Here is a 22530-nt window from a genome sequence, read left to right as displayed (position 1 = left end):
GTTTTAGGAAAATCTGCTTTAGTCTATGATAGACGAGTTTTGTAGACTCTTCCCCAAAGAATACCATTAGGATAAATGACGAAGTAGCTATAGGTATCAAAGCTCCTGAACAGCGACCTACATACATAGTGGTAGGAGAACTTGGCTGATGTACTATCCAGTGCTCAGACTCCCAGAGTTAGTGGATGTGCCATTTGCACCATGTGTCCTTTCTTCCCTGAGTACGCGAAGACATGAACCTACGAATTGGTAGGAGAACTTGGCTGATGTACTATCCAGTGCTCAGACTCCCAGAGTTAGTGGATGTGCCATTTGCACCATGTGTCCTTTCTTCCTTGAGTACGCGAAGACATGAACCTACGAACCCTAGACTAGACGGCCAGCATTGAGTCCATCGACCGGCCATGTTACCGATAAGGAAACCATACACTAATATTTTATGAATGAATGAGTACAGGCGTGTATATTTCTTGTAATCTTGTGTTACAATTTATAATATAATCTTATATTACAATGCATGTACTACGCAGACAAGTTAGCTTCATTGAGCCTAAACATCAGAGCTGTATTTAGGAGGGGCGAGGGGGCCCGGGCCCTCCCCCTCGAGCTTCATTTTTCTCCTTTACTGTAGGCGAGTCTCCGAAAATTTGGAGCATCCACCCCCCGGTACATCACTGTTTGGCCCCTGGCCCTCGCCCCCCTCTACAAAATCTTGGATACGGCCCTGCTATACATATTATGTGGGTACTGATTTTATTCCATGTATAAAGGTAGTGTGTTTGAAGACGGAGCATATATGACATAGTCAGATGGGTACTTATTTTGATTGATCACAATGTCCCTGTTCCTGGGTTGTGTGTTTAAGTTTTCATGCAAAGTTTTGCCAATGGGAAAGATTGATTTGACAGCCGTAGCCGGTTGTTGTGTAGTTCCGTAGAGGCACTTTGGAAGTTCCCCGTATGCTAGGAGCTCTAAACGTCTTAAACACATTAAACACGCTGGATTAATAACAAGAGGGATTGTATCCTTAGCTCATATTATACCTACATATTATGTAGATGGGTACCTACTTAGTTACCATAGGTGTTCCAATATTGTGTACTTATTTTATAAATAGGAATTAGTGTCATATTTCTTCCTTAGAAGTGACATTGACTCTGAGAAATAAATCGGAGAGGGAGGGGTCTGAGTGGAATTGCACTTGAGGGATCGATAATTCGATAAATTTAATATGTAGATCTAGATACAAGTGAACAACTTTTAAAGATTCGTAGTTTAGTTACTTCAAGGTGTAGGTACAATGAAATGGTGGAAATTGCCTGGTAGGAAATGTAGGTCAAGGTATGACAGGAAGAATGACAATTTCTGTGTCGCGGCTTGGGCTCGAACCCGCGTACCTTCGGATTTTTCCCTTTTTGGTTTAAAATACCCATTTCGTTCTGGTTGTTTTCTCTCAGCATTCAAAACATTTTACTGAGTTGGTGCAAAGTCACCCGGGCAGGTGCAAAGTCACCTCAGATGACGGTACAAAAAAGATTGGGAATCCCTGCCCTACAGGTTGTATTATTATAACTGGATATATAGGTATAAATATGCTACCTCTATTAATATTAGATGTGTTTAGATAAATAATGTAAATAACAAATATAGAGGTACTAATAAATGTATCATTGTTCACTGTTTATTTGATTTAAACATCAGTATTGAGAATGGGTAGAGTAGGTGTCTACGTAAATAACTGTACTGTTAAGTTGAGGATTTAATAAGTATTTAAGAAATTTGTTATCACCACAATCACTAGAACTTGATAGTTCTTCTTTAGAATGGACCTTCACAAAGATATTCGAGTTTTCAATCAAGTAATCTGTCAGCATCTCTAAAGTTCCTGGAAAATCCTTACACATAGGTATTTCCTAGAACTTTGGGCGTGTGCACAGGTTTTCATTATTTTACAACTGTTAGGTATCATCTACATTCTACATAGTTAGAATAAAAAAAAAAATATCTAATATAAATATTTAAAAAGCTAATTACTTAGGTAAAATATTAGGTATCTAATTATATATTTTTTAAAAATTAATTATTAGGTAGATACGTATTTTTTTCCTTACTAAAGTAATATCTTTGAGGTAGGTGTGCTAGAAAAGTGTGTCACGGTCTGCATCTAATCGGCTTTTACTTCTGAAAATGAAAGCTGAAAACCACAGAAATTTGTACCTACTTACCTATAGGTTAGTCCTTTGAAAATGGACCGTTTTTGTGTGCTAGGTACCTTTGTAGACTTATACCTAGGCTTGCCAAATATCCAAAATGTCGATTCGGGACGCGAATCCGCGAACATAATTGCCAAATTAGTGCAAGCAATAAGTTGACAAAGTTTCATAGCAATCGGATGAGCGGTTTGGCCAGGCATAAAGTTCGAACAAACAAACAAACAAACACACACACATTCATTTTTATATATTAGAATTAGGCACTTCATCATGTTTTTAATACTTATGCATAATAGATACCTACTATCAGTAAATTTTCCATTAAGTAGTGAAATTCCCGTGTAGGTACTGGTAAGTAGACCCTGGATAATTAACTAGGTAAGTAGGTACCTCAATAAAAAGGTATACCTACATGGTGTACACGTGTATTGTAATTATTATTAATATCTACATTTTTTTCTATTTATTTTTAATTATCATTTTATTATAATTATGCCTCCTGTTTTTTTAGTACAGGGTCTACACAAGGTAGGAAACTATGCCTATTGTTATACATAGTGTTTCAGAGGTTTCGCTTTTTATTCGGATTTTCTTTTTTAAAAAATAAGTAAAAAGGTGATTTAAAATTAACTAAAATGAACCAACCTCAGTGGTATAGTGGTTTGCACGGTGGATCTGGAGGTTGGTGGTTCGAGTGTAAGTCAAGTCATAAAATTTATCCAGGTGTACCTACATGGGTATTAAGTGGGGAAAACGACATCAACAGTTTTTGTGACAAGAATTTAAGGCTAACATTGATTCATTTAATGCAAAAAATGTAGTTAGATATGCATCTATGACTAAATATTAAGCACCAAGCAAAAGAATAAGCACAAATCCTAACCATTTTGACTGCGGTTCAGGACGAGCCAATTAAATAAACATGGCTAAAGACTATCACCCCGGTGTATGGCAGAAAGAAAAAGATATCTTTTCTTTATTCTGCCATCACCTCATCACCATTCGGCTACAGCTGAAGCCGCTACAACAACTAAATATTAAGGACCTACCCAACCTAGGTTTAAAAGCATTTTTTAAACCCTGTAGAACATCATGCGTGTCACTGCATCATAACTAGCAAACAGTAGGTCGGTATACATATGTATATTATGTTCACTTGACTGAACTCAGCAATGAATAATTAATTTGTACTATTATTAATGATAAGTAAATAATTGTGAATAAAATTAATATTAGGGTATACTTCTTTTTTATACACGTAGGTAGATAGGTACGGGTATGTAGTCTTTCAGATAAGGTTATAGTTTTTTAGGTTATCCATATTTACAATAAGTAGTACATACATAATATGTATAAGTGGTTAGGTACTAGGTATTAGGTCGGTGTATGGGATGAAAAGAGGAGCCCACCCACCCTTATGCCATTTTTTCTCTTTCACGTTCAGCTCTTTGGTAGAAACTATATAGGTTTATAGAACATGGTGTTATTATTGTTCTATGTAGGTACTAGGTACTCACAAGATATTAGGAATTACATTAGAGAAGTAGGTATACCTACCTACCTAACAACATAAGCATAGATAGCATCCTACAATACACACACAATACCATGATCTGTTTTCTGTCGAACAGAAAAACACCCTCTGAATTTTTATTTACTTTTATATGGACCATTTTTGTTTTCTTTAAAATAAATAAAAAACGAAAATAAATATCTGGAAGAATAAAAATAAAGAAGAGAGAGCAGAAAGAAGGAAAACAGCGTTGGTTCGAAAATCCGAACCCAAATCAAATCTCACTGAACTGCTAGGAAAAAAGTTACTAATCAACCCTTATATATTGTTTTAACTTTTTATCTCTAGAACTATGTAGGTATTTGGCCTAACTTACTAGAGTTAATAGAACTGTATCATTTCCAGCTATACGAAAAAGAAGGCACTTGTCATTCAGATTCTTATCACTCATCACTTTTATCATTCAGATAAGATCTTCGGATTGATAGCTAGATACGATGTTAGGGTTGATACTTATGGGCACTTGAATATTGTGTTGAATCACAAGAGAAGATTGCTATGATCTCCAAGTGATCTTTAATATGAGGAACAGCTTCAACTCTGGTCTTAACTTTTATATGATCTTTATGGCTTATGGTCAGTATTAAAATGTTAGATGGATAAGCTATAGGCTGGGGTTAACCTTATGGTTTTTATTATATTCCATCATAAAATATTATTCCTCGAGACCAAATCTGTACCTTGGGGAGGTCAGAAAGTCACTCCGATTAAATTCAGATCAGAATTGTAATTATTAGGTTGGACATTGATATTTTTATTAATAGTTATGTTACATATACACCTAGGAACCAGAAGAAAATTCTGAGGTCAAATGAAACCATCTCCCAAGTTTTTGGATGTACATATATGTTCACCTCATCGACTGTTAGGTAGGGTAAACTTGTATCCCTATCCCTAATGCTAGTTGAACAGAATAGAATATACCCTGTTTATACTACCAGGAAGGCAGGGTAAGAGAGCCAGCCGTTCCGAGATCGAACCTTATCTGTTTAGGATAAACTCCGCCCCGCGCGGGAACCGAACCCACGACTTAGCGCTTACAAGGCAGACGCGCTACCCTCCAAGCTAAATAGGCTGGCTTCCCATTATGGTATTTCCCAAATAGAAATTTTGTATCCTTGTAGGTTCTTGGGTAGTGCGTAGAGAGGCATGTACCACCTCATACATTTTCAATTTTGAATGATGTCTATTACTGGCTGTCCATCTATTAGCCAAGAACTTAAGCCAAAAGGGCGGGCCCAGCCCATAGCCACTTCACATTAGAACGTAGATCACATAAATTTGCACAATTGGGTGGAAACTTGCCGTAATTCATAGTAATAGGAAACTCTTCAGTCCTGCTGGTAGATGGTTGATGTTTACCGTGCGATTTCCCAACTGTGACTTTCCAGTCCTTTCTTTTGTTTCCTTTACTTTAGTTTCTCTTGCTCCTATTACCTACTCTTTTTATTGCACAGTTTTATTTAAAGACCTTGTTTAGACTCTGGAAGAAAAAGGAACTTTCAAGTCCTATGCTGGCAGTAGGTATAAATAAAGTATATTTTGTTCTATTCAAGCGGTATAATTAAACGAGATACTTACCTGTCCCTTTTTGCTCGTAGTAGCTTCACTGTGTTCATCAGTTGGTCCTCTGCTTCCTTTTTCCAAGGTATCCTACTATCCGAAGTTTCAACTAGGGACTGAAGGGTGTAGTCGTGTCATAATAATATCTATTATATTTTATGTATTGCAATTTAAATAAATAAAGTAATTAGGAACCTCCCACTCCTCGTTTTTCTAAACTACCTCTAATACCTATTAATAAATTAATATCTTTAATTAACTCGCTTGAATTTATTTATTTTTACCTATTAAGTATCTCTCATAAAAAATTTAATTAGATACATTATTGTTGTCTATTTTATTATTCATGCATGGTAACGCGGTACGGGTATACGAGGTTTTAGAAAGAAGGAAAAGTAGTATACTGACTGTCGGTATGGCTTACCTTGTAGTAAAACAACCTACCTACCCAACTATGTAACATTGTGTTTATGGTGGCTAGGCTAAATATATCTACTTACATCAAGTCCTAAACTTTTACACCCTACCTCTTACCAAAGTCCCGCACACACGAATTTCGACAGATCATTGCCTATGTACGAACATCACGCAATTATCGCGTACACTTTTAACACGGTCTGTTGAATAAACAGGTTGGGAGCGCGGTATCTTAAGTTCAAAGACTGCATCTTACTAAGAACAAAGACTGTCAGTTTAACTCATGAGAACAGTATTTCTTGCCCTTACAGATTTGCGACCCAAAGGCCGAGGCCGGCCGCAGAGGATCCTGTTGGGCTATTGGCCGGAGGAGCATATCCAGAATGTCATACGGGCCGTGGTGTTCCGAGATCCGCAGAATATCAAGGACGAACCTCTGGCTTTCGGATATCCTAGACTGTCGGTAAGTTAACAAGTACTTCGTACGTAGATCAGATAGGACTACACAGTCAAAAATCCTGCCAATTGTAATAAGGGGGGAAAATAGAAGAGGAGTGACTGCCCTAGCATTTTGCTTTACAAAGATGAAAATTGAAAACGGACAAACCAGAGATTTCCTAATTTAGTCTGTTTGCTAAAGCTCCTGTCAAATGAATTAAATGACATTTTTGGTTTGCCAACACTCACTTAACTTAAAAATTTCTTGGACTTACAGTTGGCACGTACCAGTTTGGTTTGGTCAAACCTTAGAAGTCCAGGGTATAAGTCCAGAAAAATTGTAAGTTAAACTCCTGTCAAAGACGACGCTTTGTCGATCACAATAAGCGATTGATCTAAAACAGGGTTGTCCAACCTTAGGGCACCCGAGGGCCGCAAGAGACCAAGGTAGAGAGTTGGCGGGCCGATATTAGGTAAGCCATTATGATATTAGGTACAGCATTGCGTTTGATGGTAACTATTAGAAACTAACTATGAAATTTGGAAGGTAAACTGGGATAATTTTTATAAATTTGAAAATTTTCATGCATTAATTATTTTATTTAGTATATTTACTGTTATTTCCCATTTTCGTTCAATTTTTTTAGGCGGGCCGTGGGTTGGACAAGCCTGACCTAGTAGATCTAGTACCTACTGTCTATTTTCCTATCGCATCGATGTTAGTAGAACAGTTTTATGTATTGTCAAGTTTTTCCTCATTCCCTAGAACACCTTTATTGAAACAGTTTGCGCTAATACGTTACTATTTTTATTATTTTAGCAGTAGCTCCTGTTTTATTTTCATCTCTTGCATCACCAGAGTCTCTAGTTTCTCCAGATCTCCATTCGTTGATAAACCTGAATTATACCCCGAAGATTAGTACATAGAGGTTTCCGTAATGGCTCCTGATATTCTTTTCCCATGGTTTCCTGTGTTTATTTCAGTGTTCTTTCTTATTGGTAAGTTTTTTTCCCCCAATCCTGAAAATTCTTTATCGACCTTGGTTGCACGTTTAATCCACCAGTTCTAACGGATTACATCAGAAGTTAAGCAACATTGTACGTTATCAGGTATCAGGACGGGTGACTCCCACGGGCCCCCATGTCCCCTAACTCTGCTGCAGCCGCGGCCGTTGTTGCCGTAGCCCAGGGCCTCCGACAACAGATGCTGGCCGCAGCCCACAACACGGACCCCACGCTGAGTCTGCTGGCCAATCATCTGGGTCAGAATGGTGGGCCCAACTCTGGGGCGAACCTCCTGTTCAATACGCCCATCCAGTCACCGGATGACTCGACGTCACCCCCACCTAGCCCCGTGTCCAATAATAACCTCGAGGTAAGTCCAGCCACCTACGAGTATACTCCTATAAGAAACTGAAGAGTTACTTCTGGTTGTGGTTATGTACCGGGTTGGGGAAGGCAAGGTTAGTAAATTTGCCTTGTTTTTCAGTTACCACTCCCATTCCAAACTGTAGAAACAATGTCCTGTCTCACCTAGTCCGAGCTCATCTCAACCCGGTACATAACCACAACCTCTGACTCATTGACTGAGTAGTCCACTGAAATTATTAACTCATTCACTCTTTATACATAATATCTACTTTTAACGTAGAGTTGTATTCGATTATGTGAAATTTAATTCAGTCAAACATGGCTGAACCAATGAGATTCCGCTTTGGACGTAAACACAGCAAAATCTCACAATCTCATTGATTCAGCCATTTTTGACCGAATTTAAAGTTCACTTGGTCGAATACAACTTAGGTTCCCCTGTCATGGAGAAAGAAAATGTCGGAAGTCGAAAAAAGAAAGATTAGCAGTAGCTCCTGTTTTATTTTCATCTCTTGCATCACCAGAGTCTCTAGTTTCTCCAGATCTCCATTCGTTGATAAACCTGAATTCTGAATTATACCCGGAAGATTAGTACATAGAGGTTTCCGTAATGGCTCCTGATATTCTTTCCCCATGGTGTTCCCTAGAACACCTTTATTGAAACAGTTTGCGCTAATACGTTACTATTTTTATTATTTTAGCAGTAGCTCCTGTTTTATTTTCATCTATTGCATCACCAGAGTCTCTAGTTTCTCCAGATTCGTTGATAAATCTGAATTATACCCGGAAGATTAGTACATAGAGGTTTCCGTAATGGCTCCTGATATTCTTTTCCCATGGTGTCCTGTGTTTATTTCAGTGTTCTTTCTTATTGGTAAGTTTTTTCCCCCAATCCTGAAAATTCTTTATCGACCTTGGTTACACGTTTAATCCACCAGTTCTGACGGATTACATCAGAAGTTAAGCAACATTGTACGTTATCAGGTATCAGGACGGGTGACTCCCAAGGACATCACATGATCCTGGTCCTTTCGGAATGCACTCAACCTCCTGAGGATAATTGAGGAGCTAATTGAGATTCCAGTGAACAGGGTAGACCTGAAAAGTTTGATAAAACCTTAGCAACTGAAGCAGAGGCAGCCTCACACTTGCAAAATTAGTAAAACAACGTAAAAGGGAAAAGTTGATTATTTAGACTAATTTACAGTTTTAGATGAATAGATCTCAGCCTGATTACGAGCTCCCATGTATTTTTCTTTCAGGCACAGCGCATGCGCAGGGCATACTCCTGCATAACGTCACGAAGCCTGTGGGTGGTTTGCCGAATCTCTGCGCGCCGCGCGCCGGAGATGTAGACACTGCGTCATGCACTGCTTTCACCGTAGCACAAGCAACATCCTCCTGCGGCTTAGATGTAAAATCGCACTCCGGACAAAAGTACTACACGCGCTACACGCAAATCAAACATGTACAATGTAATGGACAGACATGTCATGTAGATGTGGCTACGGATGCAGAGAGTTTGCGCGCTGTTGTAGATTGCCATCAGACCGCCGGGGATCAGGCGATGGACAGACATGTCATGTAGATGTGGCTACAGATGCAGAGAGTTTGCGCGCTGTTGTAGATTGCCATCAGACCGCCGGGGATCAGGCTTCATGTATGTGCGGCGTGTATTTCGATTTTTGATCCGTGACGGTGAAGTATATGTACATACGTACTGGTAGAAGGGCAGGTATTTATAACTTGCGTTTGACGGATAGTACCTCATTGTCTTTACGAAATCGCCCTGGGTGAGAAATTTCAAATAATAAAACTTGAAGCGTGCTGAAAATTCACGTCATATTCATGTTACGTACCTAGCTAGTTGTCATTACCTATCTTAAAACGTGGTACACGATTTCTACAGTATTTATCATAATATGACGCTATATTGGCACATCTGTTTCAACAACTAAACTGATTATTGCTTGAGGGAAAACAACTGATTCTGCATGATTACAAGTATTTGGATTTAATACATTATTGACTCTAATCCGCGTCCTCTGTTTAGCATCACTATTTATTAGTTTATTATCTATTATTGAGTCGGTGTTGGAAGTATCAATATGGCAACTAGAAATCTTTTATTGATATTAGTCTCCTTTATTTTGTCCACTGGTAAGTACGTAGAAGTCAACTGTAGCTTTGATTTATGGAAAACAACTGATTCTGCATGATTACAAGTATTTGGATTTAATACATTATTGACTCTAATCCGCGTCCTCTGTTTAGCATCACTATTAATTTATTAGTTTATTATCGGTGTTGCAGGTATCAATATGATAACTAGAAATCTTTTATTGATATTAGTCTCCTTCATTTTGTCCACTGGTAAGTACGTAGAAGTCAACTGTAGCTTTTCTATTATTGATTTAAATTAAATTAGAGTCAGACTACTAAATACAGAATTTTGTAGATAACAACATACTCGTAGGTAATCTGTCAGTTAGGCTGACAAAACGTTTAGAATGAGCTTTTCTGTGGCTCAAATGATCGATCTAACCCACGACTTGGATTAATGTATGGAGCTCTGAACTACTCATTTGACTTTCAAATGCTCGATCTAACCCACGACTTGGATTAATGTATGGAGCTCTGAACTACTCATTTGACTTTCAAATGCTCGATCTAACCCACGACTTGGATTAATGTATGGAGCTCTGAACTACTCATTTGACTTTCAAATGCTCGATCTAACCCACGACTTGGATTAATGTATGGAGCTCTGAACTACTCATTTGACTTTCAAATGCTCGATCTAACCCACGACTTGGATTAATGTATGGAGCTCTGAACTACTCATTTGACTTTCAGATGGAGTGTTTGGTTCAGGTACCTCGGTACGCAACAGTACTGCTGTCCTACTGGATCTAGCTCACCTATGTGAGAACACTGAAGGATCTCTCAAGAGCGCCTCCTGCCAAGCATTCAGCGTCACACAGGCAACACAAGTCTGTGGCAAAGTTCGACCCAACTATCTAGGAGAAACATTCGCGAACTTTATCAGCGTGACGCATGCGCAGTGTAACGGTCAGACATGTCATACGGTAGTCAAGACGGATAATGATAAATTCTACGCTACGGTAGATTGCAAGACCAGTAATGGATCACCACCGTTAGTATATTTACTGTTATTTCTCATTTTCGTTAATTTTTTTAGGCGGGCCTTCGCGGGCCGCGGGTTGGACAAGCCTGATCTAAAAGAATCTCCCTCTCTTCTCCCCACAGTGTCTTCAAGATCTCTACACACCCACCGCGTGTATCAACGGCCCTGACGCCCCCATGTCAAGGAGTAAGAATAACTAAAAATTTCACGATTCTAAGCAATGTACAGACAAATCTACAATTTTATTTATATAGATAAGTGGTTAGGTACTAGGTATTAGGTCGGTGTATGGGATGAAAAGAGGAGCTTTTCCTAGGTCCTATTGGTGTGGAACTTCGTAAGAGCATTTGCGTTTAATGAATGCATCAATGCTCAAATAACACTATAGGTACCAAACGACACTGATAGCTAATAGCTTTAGATTGTGTCCTGGATCAGGGTTCGATCCGGTATTCCGGTACCTTTTGACTTTTTTTATGTCATTTTTTACGCTTGCTTTCTGTCATCTATCATATGTATTGCTCGTTTTAGGAAAATCTGCTTTAGTCTATGATAGACGAGTTTTGTAGACTCTTCCCCAAAGAATACCAGTAGGATAAATGACGAAGTAGCTATAGGTATCAAAGCTCCTGAACAGCGACCTACATACATAGTGGTAGGAGATTCCGAAACGTGGACACTGAGGAAGAAAGAAGAGAAGTATCTAGAGAGTTTTGAGATGTGGCTGTGGAGAAGAATGGAGAACATAAAGCGGCCAGACAAGATAAGGAATGAAGAAGTATTGAGAAGAGAGAAGAATATTGGAAACAATACGAAAAAGACTGAAAAGTCGGAGGAACTGGGTTTGAATCCCGGCTGGATAGAAGTTTTCTGACCTTGAAGTAATGTAAAACTATTCCGAGATAATATTTTTTTTTTTTGGCACCTGATCTATTCAATCCCCAGGTTCCAAAGTTGGTAGGTATTTCTCGAAATAAATACAGAAAGAACAACTCAATAATAATGAACTTGACATAGGTATACCATAGCTACGACACCGAACAGTCAAGTAGACCGTATCTCAATTATGTACCGATATTATCCGGATCTAAGGGATTAGATTACAATGCTGTATAATCTGGATCTAACAGCTTAGTTAAATAGTCAAATCTGTTATCTACAAAATTCTGGTTTCATCTCGCTCACTCTCATTCAAACCTACCTATACAGCCTACGATTAACACTCGAAACAAGGCCGTAGCCAGGGTTTATGCCAAGGGGGCATGAGCAGAAAAATTCTCATTTCAGGACAAAAAACATATCATTTAAATGCCCACAAGTGCTTTTATCCCAAGAAGTACTAATATTGTAGGTACTCAAATTCTTAAATCAGTGAGGATAAAAATACACATCTCATTTTAGATTCAAACTCACTGTCACTGAGTCTAACACTTTGACCATAATAAAGCTACCGATGCTGGCAAAAACAAATTCAATGTTTCAGGGGTAAAAACATTACCCTTTATAAAAATGAGGGGTAAAGCCTTTAGGGGTACCGAGTATTACGCCGCAGGCAAAACTTTCCTCTAGGAAGCAAAAAATACTTTTGAGGACTGCACATTTAAAAGGTCGACTACAAAGCATCTGCCCCATTGAATACTCCCCTTACATAGATACCTATTAGCTTTTATTAACTTATTATACTGTGAAATAAAAGCGTTGAAAAACTTCACATTTACCACTAGTCTTCAAAAAAGTCTCTTCCCAACTAAGTGATCTCATCTCATACCTACCGAATTCAGTGCAGTGATCGAATTCCTTTTCCGTGCTTTCGATAAATCCCCTTTTAGTGCTTTTGAAAATTTTTTGTGTAGTTCGTTTTTTAAGGAAAATTTTTTTTTTTTTTTTTTTGCAAATCTTTTTTTTTTTTGGGTATTTCGAATATTTTACAAACCAATCATGCTCGCTTCAAACAGTTTTCTTATCACACTGCCATCACTAATGTTGTGTTTCCTTTCAATACAAGTACCAGGTAGGTAATGGTAATGACCTGATGAGAGAATTAGGAATCAAGATAATATGATACCTAGTGTAAGTGATAACTTTCTAACAAGTTATATAAGGTAAATACCATTTCCACTTAATCTTCTTTTTTAGGTGCCGTCTCCGTTGCGGGGGTTGGCTAACATCATGGTTATCATGACTTTAGAGACTGCGGCTCTAAAGTTCATACAATATTAAAGTTATTAGACCATTCTCTAGGCTTTTCAAAAAAGAAATTCGTCTTCCCACTGACTTTTCTCCTATCCTTCCCACTGATCCACTTACATAGACGTTGAAAACCTCGGAAAAAAGAACCACAACCTCTTGTCTCTGCGCGAATAGTAACGAGCACTACCTCTCAACCTGGATGTTCTCCGTTCGAATACCGGTCGGAGAGGATTTTACTTTTTTCGACCGACCAACCGATTTTCTATTTCTTTTTTTAGATTGTACCTTGGAACTGTTTTCGCAATATGCACTTCAAGGCACATTATTTTTCATCCACGCCTATCCAAGAACGGAAATGTTCGGACAGAAAATTTCCGCCCTGGCCGGGATTCAAACCCAGTACCTTCGGATTGAGAATCAGTGCTATTGATCACTTAGCCACAGAGGTGTTTTTTTTTTTTTTTTTGACAGTTCTGGTTTCTGAGTAGAAGCATTTTTGTACGATAATTCTCCCCCTTTCATTTCGCAGACACAGAGGCCATCAACTGTTTTGTGTGCAATTCTCGTAAGGACCCTTACTGCGAGTATCTCCGGCGTAATGACACTCAAGCCAAGGAGTTCAGTGTTAAATGCAACGATTCTCTTAAAACTGGAGAGAGACCTTTCTGCAGGAAAATCGTACAATATAGTGAGTGAGTTTGTAGTTCATTCTTAATAATAACTAGCTCTCACCGTTATTAATGAATTTATTTAATTTTGACATCCTTTGTAAATATTATTTTAATTAGGTTATTTTAATTAATGGATACTTACAAGTTGGTTTTCATCCCGACTCGGAGTTTCGTCTATCCCATAGACTTTTTCAAGGGAAAATGTTCTCCTTGTTTTTATTGTATTAGTGTTTATATTGTATTTGTTCCATAAATAAATGTAAAAATAGGATTTAATCCCGTGTAAAAAAAAAAATGTCTGTATTTGATTTCAGTCAAAGACTATGACGAGCACCGTGTGATTCGGAAGTGTGGCTATCAGAAAAGTCCCAAGGAATGCTATACCTCATTTGATGATGATCACGAGCAGCTAGTATGCCAGTGTTTTGAAGATGGGTGTAATTCCAGCTCTAGTACCTCTGTGTCTATTGTGATTCTAACCCTGTCCAGTCTCGGCGCTGCTGCTAAGACGTTGTTCCTTTGATAACCCAACTTGTTGCGTGTACCTCCTTTTTCCTCACCCTATACCTCCCTCCTATTGTCCGCTACAACAAGATACCAACGAGAAGCGAAATCCGCGAGCATAATCGCGAAATCCGCGAGCATAATCGCAAAATCCGCGAACAAAATCGCGAAATCCGCGAACCTAATCGCGAAATCCGCGAACAAAATCGCAAAATCCGCGAACAAAATCGCGAAATCCGCGAACAAAATCGCGAAATCCGCGAACAAAATTGCCAAATCCGCGAACATAATCGCAAAATCCGCGAACATAATCGCGAAATCCGCGAATATAATCGCCAAATCCGCGAACATAATCGCGAAATCCGCGAACATAATCGCGAACTCCGCGAACATAATCGCGAACTCCGCGAACATAATCGCGAAATCCACGAACATAATCGCGAAACCCGCGAACATAATCGCGAAACTTGCGAACATAATCGCCAAATCCGCGAACAAAATCGCTTCTACTTGGTTTGATAGATGGTTTTAATCCGTCATTATATTTATCTGTATATCTGCTAAGCTTTACGCGTATCTGTATTTATATCGCGTACTTGGACATAATCAGATGTTAGCCTTTATCGCTTGCGTTTCTAATCGGAGAGACGGGACTCATTTTCCGACTGACATAATCGAGCAAAGCACTCTGTGCTTCTGGGGGTACCCTACGAAATAGTGGTAGACCAATCGCTAAAGCAGAAATAGTGGTATACCAGTCGCTATAGAGCAGGAAATAGTGGTATACCATACGCTAAAGCAGGAAATACAGTGCGACTTACACGAGTCGCATAAAGCCAAAATAGTGGTAGCAGTCGCTATTAAGCAGGAAACGTCGATAAAGGGCAGTGGTATATCACTAGCAGAAGTGATTAACTAATTGGTCATACGTCAAAAGCAGAAACTGTGGCCATACCAATCGCATATAAGCAGGAAAGCCGGAAGCAGAAGTTGAACTTTGGGTGGCCTCTCTCTGGACGGGTGATCATCCCCCTCAAGTCCATAGACTCCATAGAGGTACCCCACAAAGGCCAACTTGTGTTGTCTGTCTCCCGCCCTGCTGGGACTGGTGCAAATAACGCTGGCAAAGTCGAGTTACCTAGCCGCTGCGCTGCTGGCTAGTCTTAATTTTCTATACACTTGGGTATGTAATAGGTACATGGTACATCCACACAATGCATTATATTCGGATGTTTGGATTGAATATTCCAATGCAGGAGATGCATCATAGGGCGAGAGAGAATAATATGGAATAATGTATACAGAGGAATATAGGAGATGGGAGAATCAAGGCAATTCAAATAATATGCACACATGGCGGTTCAATCAAGTATACAGGGGGGGATCAAAGTTTGTAAATATTTGGGTAGATACCTAATACGTACCTTGTACCTATACCGAGTTGGGTGGACACCAACCTTACCTACTTAATTTAATACCTACCTTGTAGGTAAGTACCTCTACCTACCACATACATAGGTACCAGTATACCTATCTACCAATGTCACAAAAGATCTAACCAGGTCGGAGTGACCAAGGGCGTTTATTAAAGCCGATGGCCCTACTTATAATACCAATACCTATCCTACCTTGTATAGTTTTCAACGTGTTCGTTCAAAAGTTTCAACTAGCTCCAAAAGTTCGTCATGTAGAGTAGAGATCTCTTTCGTTTGCCTGGAAAACCTTCGGTACAGTACAGGTACACCTAACTCTGAACTATAATAGGTACTAAGGGTCAAGGCAGAAAATCTACGGGCTAATCCATGAGTAGAAGATTTGTTAGACCGCCAGTAGCTTGCAATAAAAATCAACAGCTTGAGTACAAGGTTTACTGCCTACCAATGGGGTTTATTGTCGAATTGTCAACCAATAGACAGCTAACAAATTTGGGCCCCAAAATGAAAAACTGAACGGGACGCCGGGACACCCCCTGAAATTCGGGACTGTCCTGGCCAATTCGGGACGTTTGGCAAGCCTACTTATACCTGCATAGGTAACACACCAAAATATTATAGGGCTTAAAGTTAGCTTTATTATTATTATTATTTTTTTTTTATGAGGCAAATACGAAGCAAAAGTATATGAGTACCTTCAGTACTTCAGTATTTATACCTACCTATAGGTACCATTACCTACTTTCTTATTTTCAATATAAAATTCATATTTTTTGAAGTCGATCCAAACAATAAAAAATGTTTCATTCTGCTATTTGAAAATTAATAACGTTGAATGCACAACTTATTATTCATATCTGGGTACCTAATATAAAATGATGGCATAATAAAATATTATTTTATTCAATTTAGTTTAATTGAAAGATAAAAAAAAGAACTGTAACTAGTTTGTTCAATGAATTTGACCTCGGTGTTTTGTAGCTGAATAAAGACTGGAATAGTTTTACATTTTATATTTTAGTAGGTTTATTCGTATGGTTTCGTTGATATGGTTCTACTTGTTTGATAGAGGTTTTAACGTCATTGTATTTATGTATAAGAATTTGACCTCGGTGTTTTGTAGCTGAATAAAGAATGGAATAGTTTTACATTTTATATTTTAGTAGGTTTATTCGTATGGTTTCGTTAATATGGTTCTACTTGTTTGATAGAGGTTTTAACGTCATTGTATTTATGTATATCTGCTAAGGTTTAGGTACTTGTATTTATTTTCTACTTGGACAAACCTCAGATTTAGCCTTTATCTCCTTTGCTTTCTAATTGAGAGACCGGACCTCTTTGTCCGACTGAAATATCGAGCAAGGCACTCTGTGCTTCTGGGGGTACCTACGAAAATAGTGGTTATACCAGTCGCTAAAGCAGGAAATAGTGGCTATACCAGTCGCTATAAAGCAGGAAATAGTGGTTATACCAGTCGCTAAAGCAGGAAATAGTGGTTATACCAGTCGCTATAAAGCAGGAAATAGTGGTTATACCAGTCGCTATAAAGCAGGAAATAGTGGTTATACCAGTCGCTATAAAGCAGGAAATAGTGGTTATACTAGTCGCTATAAAGCAGGAAATAGTGGTTATACCAGTCGCTATAAAGCAGGAAATAGTGGTTATACCAGTCGCTATAAAGCAGGAAATAGTGGTTATACCAGTCGCTATAAAGCAGGAAAGCCGGAAGCAGAAGTTGAACTTTGGGTGGCCTCTCTCTGGACGGGTGATCGTCCACCACAAGTCCATAGACTCCATAGAGGTACCCCACAAAGGCCAACTTGTGTTGTCTGTCTCCCGCCCTGCTGGGACTGGTGCAAATAACGCTGGCAAAGTCGAGTTACCTAGCCGCTGCGCTGCTGGCTAGTCTTAATTTTCTATACACTTGGGTATGTAATATTGTCCGACTGAAATATCGAGCAAGGCACTCTGTGCTTCTGGGGGTACCTACGAAAATAGTGGTTATACCAGTCGCTAAAGCAGGAAAGTCGGAAGCAGAAGTTGAACTTTGGGTGGCCTCTCTCTGGACGGGTGATCATCCCCCTCAAGTCCATAGACTCCATAGAGGTACCCCACAAAGGCCAACTTGTGTTGTCTGTCTCCCGCCCTGCTGGGACTGGTGTAATTAACGCTGGCAAAGTCGAGTTACCTAGCCGCTGCGCTGCTGGCTAGTAGTCTCAATTTTCTATACACTTGGGTATGTAATAGGTACATGGTACATCCACACAATGCATTATATTCGGATGTTTGGATTGAATATTCCAATGCAGGAGATGCATCATAGGGCGAGAGAGAATAATATGGAATAATGTATACAGAGGAATATAGGAGATGGGAGAATCAAGGCAATTCAAATAATATGCACACATGGCGGTTCAATCAAGTATACAGGGGGGGATCAAAGTTTGTAAATATTTGGGTAGATACCTAATACGTACCTTGTACCTATACCGAGTTGGGTGGACACCGACCTTGTACTTAGCTACTTAATTTAATAAATTAATACCTACCTTGTAGGTAAGTACCTCTACCTACCACATACATAGGTACCAGTATACCTATCTACCAATGTCACAAAAGATCTAACCAGGTCGGAGTGACCAAGGGCGTTTATTAAAGCCGATGGCCCTACTTATAATACCAATACCTATCCTACCTTGTATAGTTTTCAACGTGTTCGTTCAAAAGTTTCAACTAGCTCCAAAAGTTCGTCATGTAGAGTAGAGATCTCTTTCGTTTGCCTGGAAAACCTCCGGTACAGTACAGGTACACCTAACTCCGAACTATAGGTACTAAGGGTCAAGGCAGAAAATCTACGGGCTTACCCATCAGTAGAAGATTTGTTAGACCGCCAATAGCTTGCAATAAAAATCAACAGCTTGAGTACAAGGTTTACTGCCTACCAATCGGGTTTATTGTCGAATTGTCAACCAATAGACAGCTAACAAATTTGGAATCTCCCCAGATAAATTCAGAGCGTTTGAAATGACTCCCCAAATAAAATCAGAAAAGTACAGCGTTTGCTTTTGAACCACCCTGTCTGTTAAATTACGAGTTGGAACAAATTGTTTTTATTAGTATTTTAATTAGTATTAAGAATTTTATTCAAATAGAGAAGATGCTATTGTTTTCTATACCACCAGGCAACGCGGTAGGTCAGGTAGACCAGATGTAGGACCTTCGAGGCGTTTCAATCCGAGTTTTTCAAGTCAACTATCTGTATATAAGTATGAAGTGTATGAACAGAATGAACTCATATTTTTTGTCTTCTTCCTTCCCATTTCGCTAGGATATAACTCATTCGGTTTTCTCAGAAATCGAACTAACCGCCTGTGTCTCGGTCAGGAGGTGCTGGGTTCGACTCCCAGCCTTTTTGTGACGGTATTAATTTTCTTATCTTCCTTCACGGAGGCATGAAAATGCGTGCGTTACCTACTTATTATTTTGTTAAGGCGGTCTCTTCTTGATCCCTTCTGTGCCGCTTCAATTTTTGTTTAGGACTATTGCACTGTACCTACTCATTACATTGAACATTTCAATTAACCACTCATGATCTCTTCATTTTTCTTCTGTCCTCAGCCGATAGTTACCAGTATCAATTGCAGTCAATGTGGCAGAAGTGTTGGAACACGAACCAGAGCCTCGTCCACAACTTGCGCTTTCGAGAGCGGGGGCCTCTCAAGTCTTGGCGGCCGGAAACCATGGCTGAGGCCATACTGAGCGTTCTCAAGGAGGGCCTCTCGCTGTCGCAGGCCGCTAGGAAGTACGACATCCCCTATCCGACGTTCGTTCTGTATGCAAACCGCGTGCACAATATGCTGGGACCTTCGGCCGACGGCAGTTCAGGTAATTGATGCATGTCTTTTTAAATTTCATTTTTCATTAGAGTTGATTTCTTGAACGGTGTTTTAGGCTGGTATTCAGGAAAACTATTAGGTATATAGTCCTCAGGTCAAGTTTTAGAGATGAATCTAGTTTTAGAGAATCCCAAGCAAACCGCTAAGGTGACATTAATCCCGATTAGCCTCAGTAGGACATAAACGATGTTCGTAATAAAATTACAACAGACCCCTTGGAAAACCCCTCTGAACTTTCTAACATTTTATGAGACCAGCAGGCCTTTTTATCCACATAAAATTCAATTGCCAATGTATGTATGCCCTTTCGCATAGTCCGCAGAGAGATAATATTCTCGACTACCTACAATTTAAATTAAAACCCCCCCCTTTATATTGTACGTAATAGTAAAATGTATACGTGAAAACTCGGCGGAATTACTTCTTTATAAGAAAATTTTCTCATTTCATAAGTATTATTTTATATCATGCCCGTATAACTCTGTATTCGGGGTATACAGAACAGGGGTGGACTAAGATAGGGATATGACGTATGATACTTCTAATAAGCTAACGAGTAATTGAATGATTCCTTCGTTGTTCAATTCCTATTTCCAGTATGTGTTAACTACCTATGTGGCTATGTACATATCTGTGGTGCTGTGGCGGTAAAGGAACTTTCCAGTCCTCCCTCAGCGGGATGAACAAAGTTTATTCTATTCTATCCCGCCCTATTTTCCCCGAATGAGGGTACCTACTAGTTCGCCCGTAATGCCTAACTACCGCCCTGGCAGGCTCGTATACGTAGGATTATAGGAAAAACCATTAAGTTTAATTATGGCGGTTTTGTCGTTAAAATTTATTATTGTTCATTTTCCATGATGTTTTATTATTAACTTGCAAATTGAAAATAATAAAATTTAAACTTTAAAATACACCAAGACACACATACTAAAAGACATGTAGGTACTGTGGACTGTATAACGAATGGAATGGTTTTGTGTTCTGCAAGAAACGTGCGGTATAATTACAGGGTGTCCCTTTGACCTAATTGTTAACGTCAACCCGCTAAATGAGTTTATTGCCAGTGGGACATGGGACATGCCAGTCTAAAATTTCTTAACCCGCCACCCCCTTTCCCAGTCTGAATGAAGTCTCTTCTATATCGTTGATGTTGGTAAGGATTAAAAATACCTAAAATACCTAGCATAGTACCATTATCAAAGAATTCATGAAGACGATTGATTCCATGGAATAAAATCAATCGTCCCAATAGTCCCCTCCACTACCCTTACCTTACTGCACACAAATGACTTTTGGAAATAAATAATTGACTAATGGTGGGAACCAAGACAGGTGTTCCACTGATAAAAATAATTCTATATAATATTTTAATATTATTAAACTTTTGCCTCGGAAAATTATATAGTTTATTTTATTCAACCTTTATGTTCGACACAATATGTTATTCTGAACTTTGAATAATCAAGGGGGCGTGGTCTATATTGGAATTGAAAACTTGATGAAATAATAACGCTTCCACGGTGTAATGATAGATAAAAACAAAATGAACTTTTGGAGGGTCGGTTTGGAAACTAAATTGCTCGGCAAATTTCAAGGTTTACGTTCAGAGTTGAAACTTTGCAAATTATCTTTTAGCATTTTGTTCGAGTGCCTCGATTTCCGATGAAGCTTTTGTTCCACTCAATTTGTTTCCTTTCAAATTGAGTTACCAAAGATTTCTACCAACATATAGTGGAGAAAAGGACTTGAAATGGATTTCAAAAACATAGCACAGAATAGAACACTCTGGAATTACGAAGGGACTGTTGTCCAGATAATGGTTTCCCCAATGATAACACAGACCAATCATAGAAAAACTTTTGCAGGAGTGGAGGGGAAACAGTTACTGAGAATGCTACTCAATATTCACACCACCCGAGCATTCTAGTGCCCAACCCATTTGCCTCTTGGTAATAGGAACAAACCTCTTGAAGTTAAAGAAAATACCAGCTCGCCTGTAATGTAATGAACATTCATTATGTTCCGAGGTAGGCAGTTCTCCGCTCATTCTAATTAAAATAAATAACTAATGCATTTACATTCAATAAACATTAAGAATAGTAAATTATATAAACATTGAACAAAATCAATCATAAATTTCATTGTAGAGATATCGAGATATTACATTGTACAAACCCTGAGTATGACTCCATTCAACATTATTAATACACTCATGTACTGAACATTACAAGTAAATTCAATTTCTCTACCTGGTAACTCTAAACCTGTACGGACTTACGGATCTAATACCGCCACAATCGCTGCTTACCAGGAGCTTATGTATCTATTGCCTTCAGAATCATTTGTGCCTTCTCAAAGAGGGATTTTTTCATGCCCAAATTTTTATAATCTTCAGGGTTTTTCCTTTTTGTGTTACCTATTGACTTTGATGAAATGATCGGGGGATTCTGCAGCCTCGGAAGCTGGTTGTAATGGCCTCCTTGAATCACTTTTGGTTCGAAAATCCGAACCCAAGTCAAATCTCACTGAACTGCTAGGAAAAAAGTTACTAATCAACCCTTATTGTTTTAACTTTTTATCTGTACAACTATGTAGGTATTTGGCCTAACTTACTAGAGTTAATAGAGCTGTATCATTTCCAGCTATACGAAAAAGAAGGCACTTATTAAAGTTCACTTGGTCGAATACAACTTAGGTTCCCCTGTCATGGAGAAAGAAAATGTCGGAAGTCGAAAAAAGAAAGAAAAAAAAAATAGCATCGTGTTAAAAGCTCCTTTACACTAAGGAAAAGTAGCATCGTGTTAAAAGCTCCTTTGCACTGAGAAAAAGTAGCATCGTATAAAAAGCTCCTTCAACTTCAAGCATCGTCTTAAAAGCTCTTCGAAGCATCGTCTAGAAAGCTCCAAAGCTCAAAGTATTAGCGCATGCGCAGGGGAAATTTCCCCCACTTGATTCTGATTCAAGCCCCTCCCCTTTCGGAACTTTTCAGTGTGCTGACAAAGTCATCGTCCGGGGGTGGGCATTCGGGTGGGGACTATGCTTCTCGACGGTCTGAAACTAGAAAAAATTCGTCCGTGATTTTTTTCAAAATTCTCCCGAATTTTTTCATG

At 38.9% G+C, this 22530-nt stretch overlaps 3 protein-coding genes across 5 annotated transcripts in view; all 3 read left to right on the top strand.

Annotated features, from left to right (window-relative positions):
* Positions 1-7341: 7341 nt before the first annotated feature.
* The window catches only part of LOC103507389, a 17895-nt gene continuing 2706 nt past the window's right edge, over positions 7342-22530 (top strand). For both annotated transcript variants that reach the window (XR_003391002.1, XM_026822264.1), the window contains exon 1: positions 7342-7579. Coding sequence is in view for 1 of the 2 variants with exons in the window: in XM_026822264.1 (XP_026678065.1) it covers positions 7346-7579 (234 nt within the window). In the remaining variant the exon portion in view is untranslated. The remainder of the gene's footprint in view (positions 7580-22530) is intronic.
* Positions 8141-9437, top strand: LOC103507388. 2 transcript variants are annotated; one of them, XM_026822265.1, is made up of 3 exons: positions 8141-8449; positions 8838-9063; positions 9153-9437. In XM_026822265.1, the coding sequence occupies exons 1-3, from the start codon at positions 8389-8391 to the stop codon at positions 9262-9264; spliced, it is 399 nt and encodes a 132-aa protein (XP_026678066.1). In that variant the 5' UTR covers positions 8141-8388; the 3' UTR covers positions 9265-9437. The 2 variants fall into 2 exon arrangements, with proteins under 2 accessions (XP_026678066.1, XP_008470076.1); XM_008471854.3 differs by having other exon boundaries at positions 8143-8449; positions 8838-9139; positions 9229-9437.
* LOC108252163 lies at positions 12467-14132 on the top strand. The gene is made up of 3 exons (XM_026822263.1): positions 12467-12734; positions 13443-13601; positions 13899-14132. Exons 1-3 carry the CDS (start codon positions 12662-12664, stop codon positions 14105-14107), a joined length of 441 nt encoding a protein of 146 aa, XP_026678064.1. The 5' UTR covers positions 12467-12661; the 3' UTR covers positions 14108-14132.

The sequence above is a fragment of the Diaphorina citri genome, unplaced genomic scaffold (genome assembly GCF_000475195.1).
Source record: "Diaphorina citri unplaced genomic scaffold, Diaci psyllid genome assembly version 1.1 scaffold310, whole genome shotgun sequence".
NCBI lineage: Eukaryota > Metazoa > Arthropoda > Insecta > Hemiptera > Psyllidae > Diaphorina > Diaphorina citri.
The sequence above is the reverse complement of the archived record's forward strand: the minus strand, read 5'-3'. Positions and strand labels throughout refer to the sequence as shown.